Consider the following 17202-nt stretch of genomic DNA (forward strand, 5'->3'; position numbering starts at 1 on the left):
AGGAGTGTGGGTGCTACATGTATTATACTTCTGATACAAATTCGCCCACACCTGGCAAGAAAAGAGACAAAGAACCTGAAAATCAAATCGCTCTACCATGAAGTTCCTTTGCCTTCTCCGTTTTTGTTTTTGCTTTTAATTCAACCGCCAATTCCCACACTATTCCGCCACAGAATCCCATACGAGTTGCTAGTCCTGATTCGCATTTTATTCCACAATGTTCAAGAAGGAAAAAAGAAACTTCGGAATAGACATACAGGTCGTAATACAGGTCTTATTACTTTATAAAATCTCGTTCAGTGTATAATGAATGCTCTTTCAGAATACCCCGATTTAGGGTTATCATAATAACGTTCTATTATGTTCCATATTCCGAAGGTTCGTTATTCCGAAATACACATTATCCCCACACCTAGATGTTCGTTGATTCGAAAATGAAACAGGATTCTTTAATAAGAACATTCTGTGGCGTCATTCAGAAGGTTCGTCATTTCAAAGTTGTATTTTTGTTAGTCTGAAAATGAAATAGGGGATCATTATTCCGAAGGTTCGTTCAATCGGAAATGAATCAAGGTTCGTTACTTCTGTACGTTTGATAGTCGGAAATGAAAAAAAAAAAGAAGGGTTCGTTAAAACAAAAACGGAAAGAAGAAGAGGAGTAAGTGCGGACTAACGATCCTCCGGAACAACGAATCTTACATTCATGTATTTCGTTTTCGGATTTACGAAATTTTGGATTACGAACCTAGTTTCACGTTCGGATTATGCCAATCCTCCGGAATAGCGAACTCTAACCATACTCATATCCCCGCTTTCAAGTACCCATTTTCGCTGCCAGGCTGTGATAAACATCGTGGTTACGAAAGTTTCGTGTAAGGACCTACATAGGCGCTTCTAGGCCAGATTCCGGAGATGCGTTTGTAGTGCAATAAAGAAAATCATTCTGCAAGTTAATTGTTGGTTTATTCTTGAAGACGGAGGTCATGTTTGTCCCGTTAGCCTGATAAGACTGGAGATACAACAATGCCCAAAGAATCGACATGTCATTTGATTTGGCAGAAAAAATAAGAAGTAAGATATTTGTTCAAGAATCGAAAGTTTGTCCTCTTCAAGTGCATCCTGCCTAAAACTAAGCGAAGTCAAGAAATGCATCGAAATTCGAAACTTATAAATATACACGTTATTATACAGAGTTTTCAATAAAAACATGATTGTACTTATATCCACACTATCCTTCCACATGCACTTGAATGTAATGTAAACATCAACGGCAATTTCCCCCCCCCCCAAAAAAAAAATAAAAAATAAAAAAAAAAAAATAAAAAAAAATCTTGTGTTTATCGGAGGGGGAATATTGAAAATAAGATAGGAAAAATTGACAAGCTGACAGAGAGTTTCACACATGCACACATGGACATTTTATATCCGGTTTCAAAGGGATCGTATGGTTTTGGTTGAGACCTTACTTCAGGTTTCTAACATGTTTTTTTTTGGGGGGGGGGGGGTGAGATAATGACAAATCTCTTATGAAATACGAAAGAGCATGTAATTCTCAAAGGAATTCAACGTTTATTTGATGAAAATTGGTTTTTAAATGGCTGAGATACTCAAAACAGGGCTGTAGAGCACCTTTATTACCGTCGCTTTGTTTTACTTTGTTTTTGGATGTCTCGGCCATTCCAAAACCGTTTTCTATCAAATAAACTTTGAATTTCTCCTGTAGAATGGTATGCTCTGTACTATTTCACAAGTGCATGGTTTCTTGGTATCTCACAAAAAGTCAAAAGCCCATAATCTCCTCATCTCCACCAATACTGTACCATCCCTTTGACCTTCTACCAGTCACATAATTAGTATATAATAATACTGAATAAAGAAAACTCGACTTTATGTTATTACACGTACACGTTTTCCACTACGCATGCGCAAAAGAATGTAATGCACATTCATAAGAGGTGAAAATGAAGGGGTCGAAAAGAAAACCATGATGGCTAAATACAAGGGGAAGATTTTCGTTTATTTTGTGATATATTGTATTAATTCCTATACTGTTTACTTTTTATTTACTACACAAATGTCAGTGTTCCGAAATGTATATTTCAGTCATTGTGTATAATTACAATGAAATATATTGCTTTAATTGAGAATGGAGTCATCTTTTTACGTAAGATTTCTTTCACATCTGTTTATTGTATTCTTTGATGTAATTATGCTAAATATTTTGTATGGGCCTACTTGTTATTTGTTTTCTTTACATTGTACATTCACGTGGAATGCATACATCAATGTGCGAAATGGATATTCTAAGAAAAAGTATAGGCCTACGTGTTTTTACGTTGTTCATATCACCCCTAGTCACTGTCAATAAACCCTCCAATAAAATAACTGAGTAATTTTTTATCCCTCCTGAAATAGAGGTTGCCAAATTGCAAGAAAGTCGCTAAGTGCTCGAAGTAGGATCACACACAGTATAGAAAACTCGCGACTAGCCATATACCAAACATCCGGTGTTGGCCCCTATCATATTTATGCACATTATATTATGTTCCTGCTACCCCGCAACATTATACTTTGACTTTCTGACCGTAATGTAATACGAAGATCCTTATTATGAACGAAGAAAGGACCCCAACCAAATTACTATAGTTACTCCATCTCCGGTGTCTATTGGATAAAAAGATATAAAAGAAATGAGTATAATCTAAAATGAATACCACTGCGTTGAAACTAACACAGCACGGAACCTACAACAGCTACTCCTATAATAGACAGAACTTATGTCCCATTATTCTCATCAATAAGTATTGTGACGACGAGTAAAAACAAACAAACAAACAAACAATTCCCGTGATTGATCTAGATAGCGATTCCTTTGATAGTCGTCGAAAATGAATTCGGACGACGAGAGGTGGAGAGGGAGTGATTGAAAGAAAGCAAGACAGCGAGGGAAAAACGGCGAAATAAAATCAATCTATATTATACATATCTATATACTAAAGTCTATGGTATTACGCTCACACTTTTCCGTATATACATTGTGTTATGGTGGAGCAATGAATGGAGACTATAGTATGTGGGCGAGTCACGCCGTCGACAAAAGACCGTTATTTCTTTGTTAGAGTAGCGTCAAATACAGATAAGAATCAATTGAAGAAAGTGAGCGGAAGCGGTTTGAATAGTCAGGCCTCCTTGCCTCGGAATGTTGCGTCATCGCAGATACTGTGCAGTATCACATCCTTGTTCGCAGTCCGTAGGTGTTCTCGGTGATGGTTCTTCAAATATCAAATCCTTCATTTATCTGGGGATGCTCTTCATCCTAAGTGCAGAACACTTTAAGTAATTCCGATCCCTGAGGCTGCGTTCACATAGAAGTATTCGGTATTCGGTATTCGCTATTCGCTATTCGGTATTCGGGCACAGAATACACCGCCACCCGCACCGTCAACTCACCATCCCATGCAGTGAGGATTTCTTCCTCCTACATCCCAGCAAATCTTATTAACAATTTCTTAACTGCATCAGAATGTCAGTCTACATGCTTATTTTTGCTAAAGGGCAAATCCAGACCAAAAGTGTCATTATTTCATAAACGAGAGACGGTATACGCTGCAAGAAAATCGAACAAGCTCGATTCCCACTTTGCTATACTTTTCGCAGCTATTTGGTACTTTCGAATAGTGCCCTCTTATGTGAACCGGTGTGAGGAAATCCTATCGTTCGATTCAAGCTATTCGCGTGCCCTAAAAAAACGAGCCCGAATACCCGAATAGTATACATTTGTACAACACTTCTATGTGAACGCAGCCTAAACGCCTCATACGTGATACACGGAAACTGTTGCTTCATGATATACGGGGTGTTTGTCAGTCGGTAGCGCGTCCGCCTCCAGATTCAAATGACCGTCCCGGGTTCGATTCCCGAGTCCTCCTCCCCGCGGCCTAACTGAGCAATGTAGTGTGTAACTATACTATCCCCTTATCGTAAGTTAGTAAGCAATAATAGTAAGAATAAGATATAGTAAGAGACCAAAAAAAAAAAAAAAAAAACTCTGTCCTTTAGATAGGACATCAAAATGGAGGTCCCGTTTATGAGAGAGTCACAACGCATTGACATAAAAAGATCCCGCTTCATTCGCAATTCATCGCAAATAACAGGGTACATAACCTGGAACGGGTGAAGTGGTTTCGCCCTCATACCAGGGACGTCCACCTCCCTGCCTCTCTCTGCTCACACCCAACTGGACACCATGAAAGACCAGGGAGGGCGAGACTCCAGCTAGGGCAGCTGAATATTTCCTTCTTTCAGAGTGATTGAAAAGGGAAACAAACAAACATACGTGAGACAATCACAAAACAATCATGAAACGAAATCCCAAGTGATCTTATATCTATTGCATTCGCAGGCAACTTTGCTACATGGAGGGTCACAACAGGTCAACCTGTCATGCGTCAGCGCTCCCTCTACGCCCACGCTCTTTCCGGCGCGATTTCGGGGAAACCAGACAATACACAAAGAGAGAGAGAGAGAGAATCTCGTGACAAGCTCACGAAGAAAGCTCTGTCGACCAGTTCAACTGTGTCACATTTACTGACCCCGAGAGACAACTACTGTAGCAGGAAGAACTTCTGTTTTCTGTTGAAAGCATACACAGAGGTCAGAGGACAACTATCATGTTCATTTCTGAGCGAATGAACATACGAGATTGAGGGCAATCTTGAATCTCACAGTTGTGAATACTATAAAATAAAAAGCATGACTTGCCTTCGATTCGAGTGATGGGAACAAAACTTGCGTCTGCGTGCGCACAAACACACCACATAACTACATTGTATACCGTGCGCCGTGTAGACAAAAAAAGCACGATGAATCTCAGTCTGTAAAATTTTCGAATAAAAAAACCCAGGCATTACTCAAAAGAGACCGTAAATCCTCGGGAGGGTTATTTTCTTTTATTCTGTCATGCAAGCGCTCTGAAAAGTCTCATTATACGCTCAAAACGAGAGTATCGTAAAAGACGATTACCCACTTTAGCGTCGGCAGATGATAACAAATGGTGTAACGAGGCGCAGCTAGGTTGGTAGACGAGATTCACCCGCAGCAACTGCCAGCATTATCTCTCAACATTATTTACTATATGCTGCTGATAATCTTTAATCAATTCGCTGTTCTGTGACCCCGCGTCGCGACTTCTGCAAAAATTCTGGTTAAAGGTATACTGTTTACCATTGGGAGCGGTGATAACAAAAAATGTTTAAGGTATCACATTTTGATGCATTGTGCAGGTCAGCTGTATCACAAAACATCCTACCATACGTAAAGATTTCGCAATAAAGCCTAAAATAATATAAGGAGATATCACTTACTTTATTTTCAGTAAACCATAACTGTAGACGGTTTAGTCTAGAAACAATTTTATTATAACTATTGTTCACATTTTGTAGCATATTTAAAAATATTTAAGATTGAATAAAAAAAATTGATCAGAAATTTTACATTGGTTGCTTCTATCCCTAACTCACATTTTAGAACTATTTTGAATCACCAAAGCTGGGCCTTTGTTTCATCTGCAAATGGTAATAATAACTTTAAAGTGATGGGAGACACACAAAGTCTACCATACAATACCTTGATCACGCCCAACCAGAAAGAAAAACGACAATTTCAAAGGGGGGAGGGGAGACACAGCCAGTGGACACAGCACACTATAGACAGCGACTCAGACGAGCATATTTTACAACAGTATACGGTATGGAGGTGGGGGCTTAATAAAAGATGCCCAGACAATCTCTATGCCTTTTCAATAGAAAAAGCAAAGATTACAACCGTTCTGCATGGTTATTCATAACACATGGACTGTAATTATGTTACTGTAGATGTACACAAAATATTAATATAATGCCTCATGAAAAGTGCTGAAGTTGTAGAAACTACAAGTAGCTGTAGTGAGTATATCATGTATTATAACATGTCTGGTTATATTGCTACAAAAAGAATTGTAGATGATGCCATACAGAGAATAAATCAATTCAAATCAAATCAAGAAGAAAGCAAAATGTGACACTTCGAATGCAATATCAATCGAACAGGGGATTATCACCTATCATTCATGGCCCGGAGAAGGGTGGGGGGGGGGGGGGGGGGGGGCTATGTGGGAGCTTCTGGGCTACTCGACTCAATTTAAAGAGTCAAAACAAAAACGAAATGCGACGAAACAAACAAGGAAAATCCGCTCATAGGTCCGAATACACAGAAGAGTGAAAATCTAATGCAAATATAAGGGCAAGCCCTCCTCAAACAAGATTCTTCATAACAATCTATTGCAGTCATTATAGGCCATTCATTTTCTCTGTACAATAACAATAATCGGTTTTACGTTTCGTACGTTTTACATCAGTAGGCGTTTGTATAGTGAGGTTAATATTTGTTGAGTTAATGCTTGGATACCTTACATATTTTGCTCAGTATATATCCATTGTTATTCTAATTCCCTCTTCTGGAATGCAAATGATTGAGCTGAATAACAGTAATGTTCGCATTTCTTACGACCTCCTCCGAGTCAACAAACTTTCGTTTATACCCTGCAAAAAGCAAAAGAAAAGAAAACAAAAACACAAGCCGGAAACGCAATTAAAACGCGATCACGGCTATTTTCCAAGCGATCGATATCCACTATTTGGTTTCCACATCACTCTATCTGTATAACCGGCGACCGCATCTGAATTTCGATACATGTTCAAATTCAGGTTTCCCTATCACGGGCGACGGTTGTACTTACTGTATATATACATTCTTTTTTTTTCATGCGTCGCATCCAAACTTAGTCGTAGTTCCTGTTCTGCTGTATATTGCTTAATCTTATCTGTATCGTTATTACACACTGATGTGTGCTCATCCCGACCAAAGTTCCTATTTCTGGTGAGTGAAGTGTGGCCTTTCAGGAACGATAGCTTCCAACAAGCACGCAATTACACCAAACAGAAGAAGGAATCGACAGCGGGCTATTCAAAGTGCAATACTCATATCTTTCAGTCGAATATGATAATCGATAAGAATATCAAACACAATGATATCAGAATGTTTGTATATTTCATAAAATTGCTCAAGGAATAAGAAAGCTGTGATTTGATATATTTTTTTTTCGTCGTCACTTCCTATAAGCATTGGACGACATAATGGTATCTTTATCAACTACATAGGCCTACTGTAATAAGCATACAAAGTAGATGCAGGATTTTACATCATGACCTTAGACAGGCTATACAATCGTACGTATGCTACTTTCCAATTGGATTGTGTACACGATACACATAATCCAAGTCTTTCGTTGACGATTTCGCAAAATTACTGCAAACTCCTACACAAATCATAAAACAAGCATGATTATAATCGCCAGAATAAAAAAGGATCGCGGTTCGATATAGGCCATTACAAAGTGCATGCGCGTTCAGTTCAACGTTCGGCACCCAGGCAACATGCCATTCCCGGATTGTTATTCCCGGGATCTTTCGCGTCATTGGTGGAAAGTTTTGAGGACGTCACCAAGAAGAAGTTTGCAAAGTTTCCGTCCCTAAGACGATACGAGATTACAGGTTCCATCAACACGTTATCAAAATTACTATTCATTTGCCTTCGAGAGTACAGTACAGGCCTACTTCTGGATGAATGCAGTGCATGCGGATCTACTCATCTATCGACTGATTTTAAGTCTGTTTGGATTTTTTTTTCGGCCACGCAATCCATTTATCTATTTATATGTTTCTATTCTTTCATCTTTTGTCTACCTTGTCTTCTCGTCAGGAAAAAAGCGGCAAGTTTCGGGAATATACTACAAACGACATTGATACACTTATAATCGTAAGTTACTGCACGAGCCTACAGTTTCGTATAATGTATTTGTGACAATATTTCACAGAAAATTTGTTTTCACGAATGCTTTGCTTTGCTCTCCTAAATCCCACATTGCACGGAATATGGTGTTACTTCTCGAAAAAGCAAGCAATCAAAATCATTCATAACTGACTCTCTTGAAAGAAACAAATCGGTAGTTGAGCAAAAGAAGAAAAAGAAAAGAACATTGCTGCATGTTTTATGATTCTGACCCCCCCCCACAAAAAAAAAAACAACAACAACAAACAAAAACCCAGAATCAATAATAAAACAAAAATGTTATGAAAACAGTAGGATGTATGCATTGGCAGGATCAATATCCGTCAATTTAAAAACAAAACAAAACAAAACAAAACAAAACAAAAATACTACACTCAGCACCTAGACATATAAGGATTAAATACGTACAGTTAAAAAAAAACAGTCTCGTACTTACTATATTCCCTGTTCTGTACACCTTTTGTGTGTGTGTGTGTGCGTGTGCGTGTGTGTGTGTGTGTGTGTGTGTGAATGCGCGGTCATGGGCATTTTTTTTTTCTTTCCCGCGTTATCAACAGTGAGAAAATAGCAACAAACATTTTCTCCTCCGGATACCCTTTGGAATCATACTGAGCAAAGGTCAAGAGCATGATATTGTGAGGGTAATATACTCCACATTCGTACCTGGCACATAATGGGAGAACATGATGAAAAGGGCGACGTTCTGTGACGGGTAAGATGCTACAGATGAAGGCAGCAGTATAATCACACGCCGACACTTTAATCGATTAGTATAATAATACACGGGCGAGAAGCGCGTGCTTTTCTTTTCGAGTACAGGTGGTGTTCTGTGTAGTACATAATAATGTCCCATGGTGCACTGAGGAACACACAACCTACATTATATAAACTGTAAGAGCGTAAAATAGTCACAATCGATAATCACCAGTTGCAAAGGTGATTGAACTGTTTTCTTAAACATACGCCTCATTATATTACTATGAAACTATACAGCGGTACTGTTTACCATTGGGAGTAGTGATTTTAAAAATGTTCGAGTTATCCACATTTTGGTGCATTATGTGTATGTCAGTTGTATCACAAATCATCCTAAAAGATTAAAAAAAAAATTGCAATAAACAATATATTAAAGGAGATATAGCACTATACATTTCTCGATAAACCATAACTGTATACGATTTATTCTATGAACGATTTTGTTATAACTATCGTTTACATTTTGTATATCTAACAATGCTTTACATTGATTACATTAATGTTGTTTCTATCCGTAACTCACATTACAGAACTAAGCATGTATATTTCAGCACTAAAGCTGGGCTCTTGTTTTATCTGCAAATAGCAAATAATACATTGTGACTAAGGAACTGTACAAGACTTTAGTGATCGATGCTAATGTTGATATAAATGAACTAATGTGATATATTATGTACAACTGTACACATACAATATACTGTATGGCTGCAATCACGCTTTCCGCTGCGTGAGAAAAGTTTTTTAAAAAATGGAAAAATGATACAAAAAATAGTAGAAATAGTTTTAAAAAAATCAGTCAAGGTACATTGTACAATGTACATGTATAACGCATACATAAATGTACTTGGCATTTCGAGAGAGCTATAGTACAGGGTAAGTTAAATACACAAGCAAGACCAGTCATTTCCTGGCTGTTTCTTACCCCTGTCAATGTAGATTTAGATAGTTGACAAACATGCAAATAATATATATTTTATGCAAGCATGCAAATATCAAGTTTCAATAGATCCTTTCACATCTTTGACTGAAAGCCAATTTCCTGCGGGACGTGCCCATTATTCGACATAAAAAAATAACTGGCATAAATGTAGTCAAATAGACGCCAATTTCTGGCAAAAAGCACACACACGCAGTCGCGCAGACCATGTTCAGGCAAGCGTCAATGAAAGTTATTTTCAGTTTGGCAGCGTGGGTGGCGTCACCGCAAAACGGATCGCCGAAGAACTGTCAGTAACGGAAACCTACGATCTGAGCGTGAGCCAAAACAACGCACTCCGGTGAGATCACGTGGGTGAAGTTAACCTATATCATCCCTTGTGACTGTTTGTATTATATATACGCGAAATAATATTGGATGGTTTGATTTGATTCTTTCGGTCAAAAAGTCAGCTCTATAGTCTCGACAAAGATGAGTCACATGTTCATATGCCACGTATACGATACTTCCTACAAAAACAGACCCGTTCTATAATCATTACAAAGAGATAGAAGGATATAAAAGATATTTAAACAAACAAAGCTTTCACGACTAGTGTGTACTCTATTTTTCAGAGGAGATTGACAGTTAATGTCAAGATTGCGGCTAAAAAGACATTTCATAGAATAAATAGTTGCTTCCCGCGTTTACTATAATTTTACGAGTAATTCCGACTTCGTTTCAGATGTTATATTGCAGAATACACTCGCTGCAGATGTGAACATTAAAAAGCGTAATACAGATATGTACATACAGTACAACTCTTCCCCCTCTACACTGTAAAAACATCGGTGTTAATTTTAACACCATGGGTGTTAAATTTTAAACCGATCAAACTTCAATAGAGGACCACACCCACAGGTGTAGAAAATGTATTGTGATGGTGTTAAAAAGTGTTCGCCTGGCACTTCGTGGTGTTAATTTGACACTGTGGCTGGTGATATTTTTGACACTGCGCTAGAGTTAATTCAATAATGACACCGCACGGTGTTGACCTGATATTGGTGGTGTTAATTTCGATGGTATAACACCCGTCCAGCTTCTATAGGGGACCACACCAACTGGTGTTACTGTGGTGTAAATGTATTTACAGATTTTTTCAAAAATCAAGTACTTTATCGGAAAATTCTTTATCGTCTTGTTGAAGTTCAAAATTAACAAGAAGTGCAGTAACTAATAAACTACTCAAAAAACAATTTCAAATTTTGAAATGACACCCGGAGGTGTTAATCTAACACCATGAATGAGCACCGGAAATTTAACACCAGCTCGGTGTTTCATATTTTAACACCGGACTTTTTGCAGTGTATCTATCATTAAACAGCATCTTCATTCAGACACTCATAAAGCTCTTACGTTGTAATATAGAAACGCATTACAGTATATCTATAATGAATATTATAGTGTGTAAACAATAACGACTTCACCCATATCCTTTGATTTCTATGAATCCACTGCAGAGTGCTTGTGTGTGCGTGTGTGTGTGTTTGATAAAGTAACGACTGATAAAATAACTTATATGTATTTGCACGCACTTTTATTCCAAGTATAACTTCAATGAAAAATATATTTCGCTTGACTAAATATAGAGTGCACGATGGACCGAGCTTTAATAGGATAAAGGGCATATTGCTCGGGCACTGGAAATGTATAATTCGTGGCATTACTGTGAACACACTGAATTCACGGCGGCCAATCTCTGAATACCAACGTGTACTGTGTTGTTATTAGAAATAGAAAAACGAAAAAATATATATATATAAAAGAGTAAAACATCAAAAAAAAGTCTTTAAACGGGAGAAATTGTATACAGCAAACGGAACTTGCTAAACGAAGCTTCAAGTATAAAATCAGCGAAATGCGATAAAATGTAGAAGCTATGACTAGGACAAAACAATCAGTCATGATCAATAACCAAAATGTTCTATCAGAGGGAAGAGACTCGAATCATGAAAAATTATTGTTTTCGTTTCTCATAATACGTGTACATCCTGCAATGTATAATCACAATGTGGACATCAGAATGATAACTGGATACAGCGCATTCACAAGTTGTATTTCACTGACTGTTTACAGTCTCATCTTGCAGGGATGCACACATTAAATAAGTTTAGGAGAAGGAATGCACTTTAAACGTCAACTTTAATTATCATTTTTGTTCAAAGATGACTGTGGTTATCTGTAGAGTGTATGCATTTTTTTTCCTTGTAATATTAAACTGTCGCGGGTGTACTTCGCTGTGAGGGATTATCGCATCCCTCAAGTTTCGATAATAATAGTAATAACAACAACAACAACAATAATAATACTAATAGTAATGTATTAATCATAATCATATACTTTTGTTTAGTGCGTTGTTGCGACGTAAAAACGACACGAACGTAAACAACTAGTATATCATTATACAATATGTATCTGTCTGTGTACATTCATGGCAAGGAACACGGAGGTGTATACAATCGTGTAAACAGTATACATTCCTTTTATGTTTGTGTCACCAGTTGCCATATCAACTGTCAAGGTTGGCATGGAATCATCGACAGAAAGGCAACTATAATAGAGTATACCAATTCAAAGTTCATTTTTTGTTGTCATTCAGTAATGGAGCGATGACTTTTATACATCAACCTTTCATCAATCGAATTTGTTCGAGCTTGATTGGCTATAGTATTAGTACGCAGAATATACTTAACGGCCAGTACACTTTTATACAGTCATTTTCTCCATCATTAGCACACGAACATTATTTTCTTTTCCACAGCTTCGCTGATTTTAATGTCGGCGTGACACCACAACTTCTTTTAACCTCCATCAATGCCATTTCTCAACATCATGACGTTGTAATGTCACATATAGCTTGATCGTTTGGGATAGCGCTGCATATCAGTGTATATATATATATATATATATATATATATATATATATACATATATTTGTCAACATCATGACTTTGTAATGTCACATACATGTATAGCTTGATCGTTTGGGATAGCGCTGCATATCAGTGTATATGATACAATGTATTTTGACAGTAGAACGCCGGACAGCTGATGATATCCAAAATAAAACAGCTCTACAAAACGTCAACCAAACTGGTGAAGTATCACAAAGTATGACGTCAGTGGTGATACAGTTGTACACATGCACTATGCAGTGAGGCACGGTACCCGGTCGATCGGAAAGATAAGGTACAAATTGTACATGTTGTACATATACAGAGCCGTATACAGAATAATCTTACACTGCAAAAAGTCCGGTGTTAAATAGTGAACACTGAGCTGGTGTTAAATTTTCGGTGCTCATTTATGGTGTTAAATTAACACCTCCTGGTGTCATTTCCAAATTTTAAACTGTTTTTTGAAGAGTTTCTTAGTAACTGCACTTCTTGTTGATTTTTAATTTAAACAAGATGATCAAGAATTTTACATTAAAATACTAGATTTTTGAAAAAATGTGAAAATAAATTTACACCACAGTAACACCAGCTGGTGTGGTCTCTTATTGAAGCTGGACGGATGTTAAACCATTGATATTAACACCAACAAATATCAAATCAACACCATGTGGTGTCATTTTTTTAATTAACACCAGTACAGTGTCAAAATAACACCAGGTACAGTGTCAAATTAACACCACGAAGTGTCAGGTGAACACTTTTCAACACCATCACAGTGCATTTTCAACACCTGTGGGTGTGGTCCTTTAGTTTGACCGGTGTTAGATTGAACACCCGTGGTGTTAAATCTAACACCGATGTTTTTACAGTGTATAGTCGATGATTATTACAGAAGAAAACATAACGCACCCCACCTCCCCCTGTATAAAGTACGGTTTGGTTTTTAGCGTTGGTGGACGACCGCAGATCGGAGTGATTATCAAAGCACTAAAATTGATACATGACATGAGGAATTAATATGTCACTTCCTACTACAGCGATCGTTATCATAATCTACACATCATTTAACGCTCTGTTGATAAGCTGTGTATAATTTTGAACTTCCCCTTCTACAGATATGGAGCTTTTTATTAAAGCCTGAATGTTCAGCAACTATATACTGTAGATGAGACCATCCCTCACCAACGACTTCTTCTTCTTCTTCTTCTTCTTCTTCTTCTTCATCATCATCACCATCATCACCATCACCATCATCACCATTACCACCATTACCACCATCACCATCATCTCCTTCCTCCTCCTCCTCTTCTCGTTCTTCTTCTTCCCCAATCTCTGTCTATCCAACTTTCAAGATCTCTCTTCCAAAGTTCCATTCGATTTACAAACTCTGTGAAGTATATACCTATACTTCATACATAACATAAGAGAAATGGGAACTACTAGTATAGGCCTACTAATCACTAAAAACCCTTCGTTGATGCGGGCGTTAAGATCCCAGTGACGTGTATAATCATGGACCGTAGGTCCATGGTATAATGCACGCATGGTGGTGCATTGTTCACATCCCTCTAATGCGGATTACGATCGCAGTATCCAACGCGAAACCTGATGATCTCTCTCCCCTATCAGTGATCATCTATTTCTAAGATGAGCACTGTTTGTGAACGAAAATCTCAAATAGTGTAAATAGTGTCGAGTTGTGAAATGCATTCTCATCCATTTTTTTTTTAATTATTATTATCATTATTAATAAAGGGGTGGTAAAATAGTTTTGGTTGAGATGGGGGTTTCGATATTAACTTTCTGCGAGATAACCAGAAACTACTGATGAAAAAGAGTATACAATTTTAACAGAAATTCAAATTTATTTTATTATCATGAAAATCGGTTCTGATATGGCTGATATCCAAAAACAAAGTAAAACAAAGTAGTCCTATTAAAGGTGGTTCCCACTTTTCATTAGGACCTTGGATATCTTAACAATTTCAATACCAATTTTCATCAAATAAACGTTGAATTTCTCTTAGAAATTGTACATGTGTACGCTCTTTCATACTTCATAAGAGGTTTCTTTATATTACAAATTCATGCATGAAAAAGTCGGAAACCTGAAGCCACATTATTTTCAACCAAAACTGTACTATTCCTTTAAAGTATTAGGTGGCCGTTCTATATTAGGGCTATAGAGGGACCTTTGGTTTTACCTTTATGCAGGAGATGGTATATACGATAAATCATGAACTCTGATAAATGATTATCTATTCTTGGTTATCTCTCGTGACAATTGACAGCGCCACTTGAAATACTGCAAAATGATAACTGAACGTGTAAATAATTCTTTTCACATAAAATTATATAGGCCTACCAAAACTGCGCGCTGAGCAGAAAAAAAAAAAAGAAGTGCTATCGAAAATTGAAAAAAAAAATACGGGGGCATAAATCGTTCGCTCTGACAAACTTCAAACATTTTTATCATGGGGAAAAATACACATCATTTCAATGCAAATCGAGAGGTTGTGGTAAATACATTCCGGATACAGTTGACAAAGTAATGTACAAATATACAGGCACAACAGCTCAACAGTGCAGTGAACGTGAAGTATAGGTACCTGCCCGCAAAACTACAATGTATGTGTATCTCCCTCAATAATAGAGCTAAAACCGGACGGGCAGGAGTAAGTACTAGTATGATTAGGCCTATGTGTCAGGTGCTTCTTAATTCAATATAGCTACTCTGAATCATGAATTATACAGACAAAATATAATCTTAAACCTATTGAGATTTTACGAACATAAGAGCACGTTATCCATATTAAACAAAAACTACCGTCACCAAAACTCAGTAAGAGATTTAAAAAAATACAGTTTGCGATATAATGACGTCGATTCATATTCTACACCGAAGAAAATATACTTGCCGAATACACTGCTGCAACACCTAAGTTTCAGGAGATAGAAACAAAACAGTCGTATTGTGATACCTACCAGTTTCTTTCGGTGGTGCTTCGAGACACCAGGTTCGCGCGAACGAGAGCTGCTGGTCTCCGAGCCGCTGCTATCGGACAATTCGCGTTTGAATGCGGTCTCGTCTGCCGTGCTCAAGAGGTCCCCGTTTGCATGTTTTCCAAGTTCGATGTCGCCAGCCGTGGACGATACGGCCATAACCTGGGGCTTCATAGTTCTACAGGGCCAATAGTGCCCACACTGACCCGGATTCGGGTACTGGACAAGATATTATATCCAGAATAATACTCCGAGCAGTCCACCTTTCCAGCGTGTTCCTGTTGCATTCACATGATTTATGACTGTGAGAGCGATATGTTGTTCTTATGACTAATAGCAGAGCAGGTAGCACGTTGTATTTTATAACAGTGTGCGTATATCGCCTACATGTAGCGTATCGCTCTGCACGCACGCAACGTGCTATAGCTAAACACTGAAAGCTCGACGATATAACACCGATGTATTGACAATCGTTGGAAGTACATGGAGTTCGACCGAGTACGCTGGAGCGCTATGATTTCTATTCATGCGTTTCCTTGCTTTGTTGCGTGCCTACACGAGGTTAACGCGTATCCGGGACTTTGCACCATCCAATATCCGCATTCAATGCACGCTACCTACACTGCTTACTGGAGTGTGAGACCACCCCCCCCCCCCCCCCTCGCAATCATTATCGTCTGCTCCTGCTCTAGTGTATTGATACGAATTCTACAGAGCCGGGGATTACGTTTTGTCGATGAGGCAGAGCTTTCGGGCTCACAGAAATTAAATCGTGGGACAAGAATAGAGAGAAGGCTCACTTCCTCACTCGCGTCTGACCCAAGCGACCCATGCTTTTGTCCTTTTCTGAACAAAAAAAAAAAAAAAAATCTCTTCCTCCCCCCCCCCCTCTCTCTCTCTCTACCAACAGATTTCACGCCCGTTCATATACATTGTACTCTCAACATTACAAGCACGTGTTGTATACGAGTATACAGTCGTATAATCAAGTAACTCCTTGGTATCAGTATAACGATCATGCAACACTTTCGAATACAGCACGGTATCTTTCGAGTATACTCTGGCTTTCATTCTATTAAATTACAGGAGTGAATTATGCACAGCCACTATTTGATTAACCACAACTCATTTCTGTGAAACGTGTCATAACAAAATACATTGGCGAGGACCCGCATATAAATGTAATGTTATCTCTAGTGTTAAATTGTAACTTTTCTTGCATAAAATATCATATATATGTATGTATGTATATATATATATATATACATATATAGTGGTAATCCTGACAATATCGCAAAGTAAAAACGCCCCGGTTGGTTTAATAGGGCCTATAGAGACAACATTTTTCAGGTGATCAAAATGATAACATACCACTCGTTACCAGTATAAATGCAATTCGCAGCCGCCCCCGACATATCTTATCCTTTCTCACTAATCACAATATACATGTTCAATGCTAGGTTCTACGTGTTGCTACACATCAATAAAGCGGTCTTGAATGAGTTTGCGCTGTTAAAAGCGTAAAATCACACAGTTGAACGCGAGTTTAAGGAAACCAAAGTTCAAATATGCTAATAAACTTGAGTGAAAGCAGCAATATCAATATATCAGATATGTAGCAAAACTTGGTCGAGATGCTCACATCCGGCGGAAAGTATGAAATTTTGCAGAAAGGGGTATTTT

General features: G+C 37.9%; 1 protein-coding gene across 1 annotated transcript in view; it reads right to left on the bottom strand.

Moving 5' to 3' along the window:
* Positions 1 to 15730, bottom strand: part of LOC139714191 (uncharacterized) — a 31224-nt gene extending 15494 nt beyond the window's left edge. Inside the window, exon 1 of the mRNA XM_071625906.1 lies at positions 15502 to 15730. Coding sequence (XP_071482007.1) covers positions 15502 to 15693 — 192 coding nt within the window. The 5' untranslated portion in view covers positions 15694 to 15730. The remainder of the gene's footprint in view (positions 1 to 15501) is intronic.
* Positions 15731 to 17202: the final 1472 nt, after the last annotated feature.

This window comes from Diadema antillarum, unplaced genomic scaffold (genome assembly GCF_040938485.1).
Source record: "Diadema antillarum isolate AM-2024a unplaced genomic scaffold, OU_Dant_1.0 seq00002187_RagTag, whole genome shotgun sequence".
Classification (NCBI taxonomy): Eukaryota; Metazoa; Echinodermata; class Echinoidea; order Diadematoida; family Diadematidae; genus Diadema; species Diadema antillarum.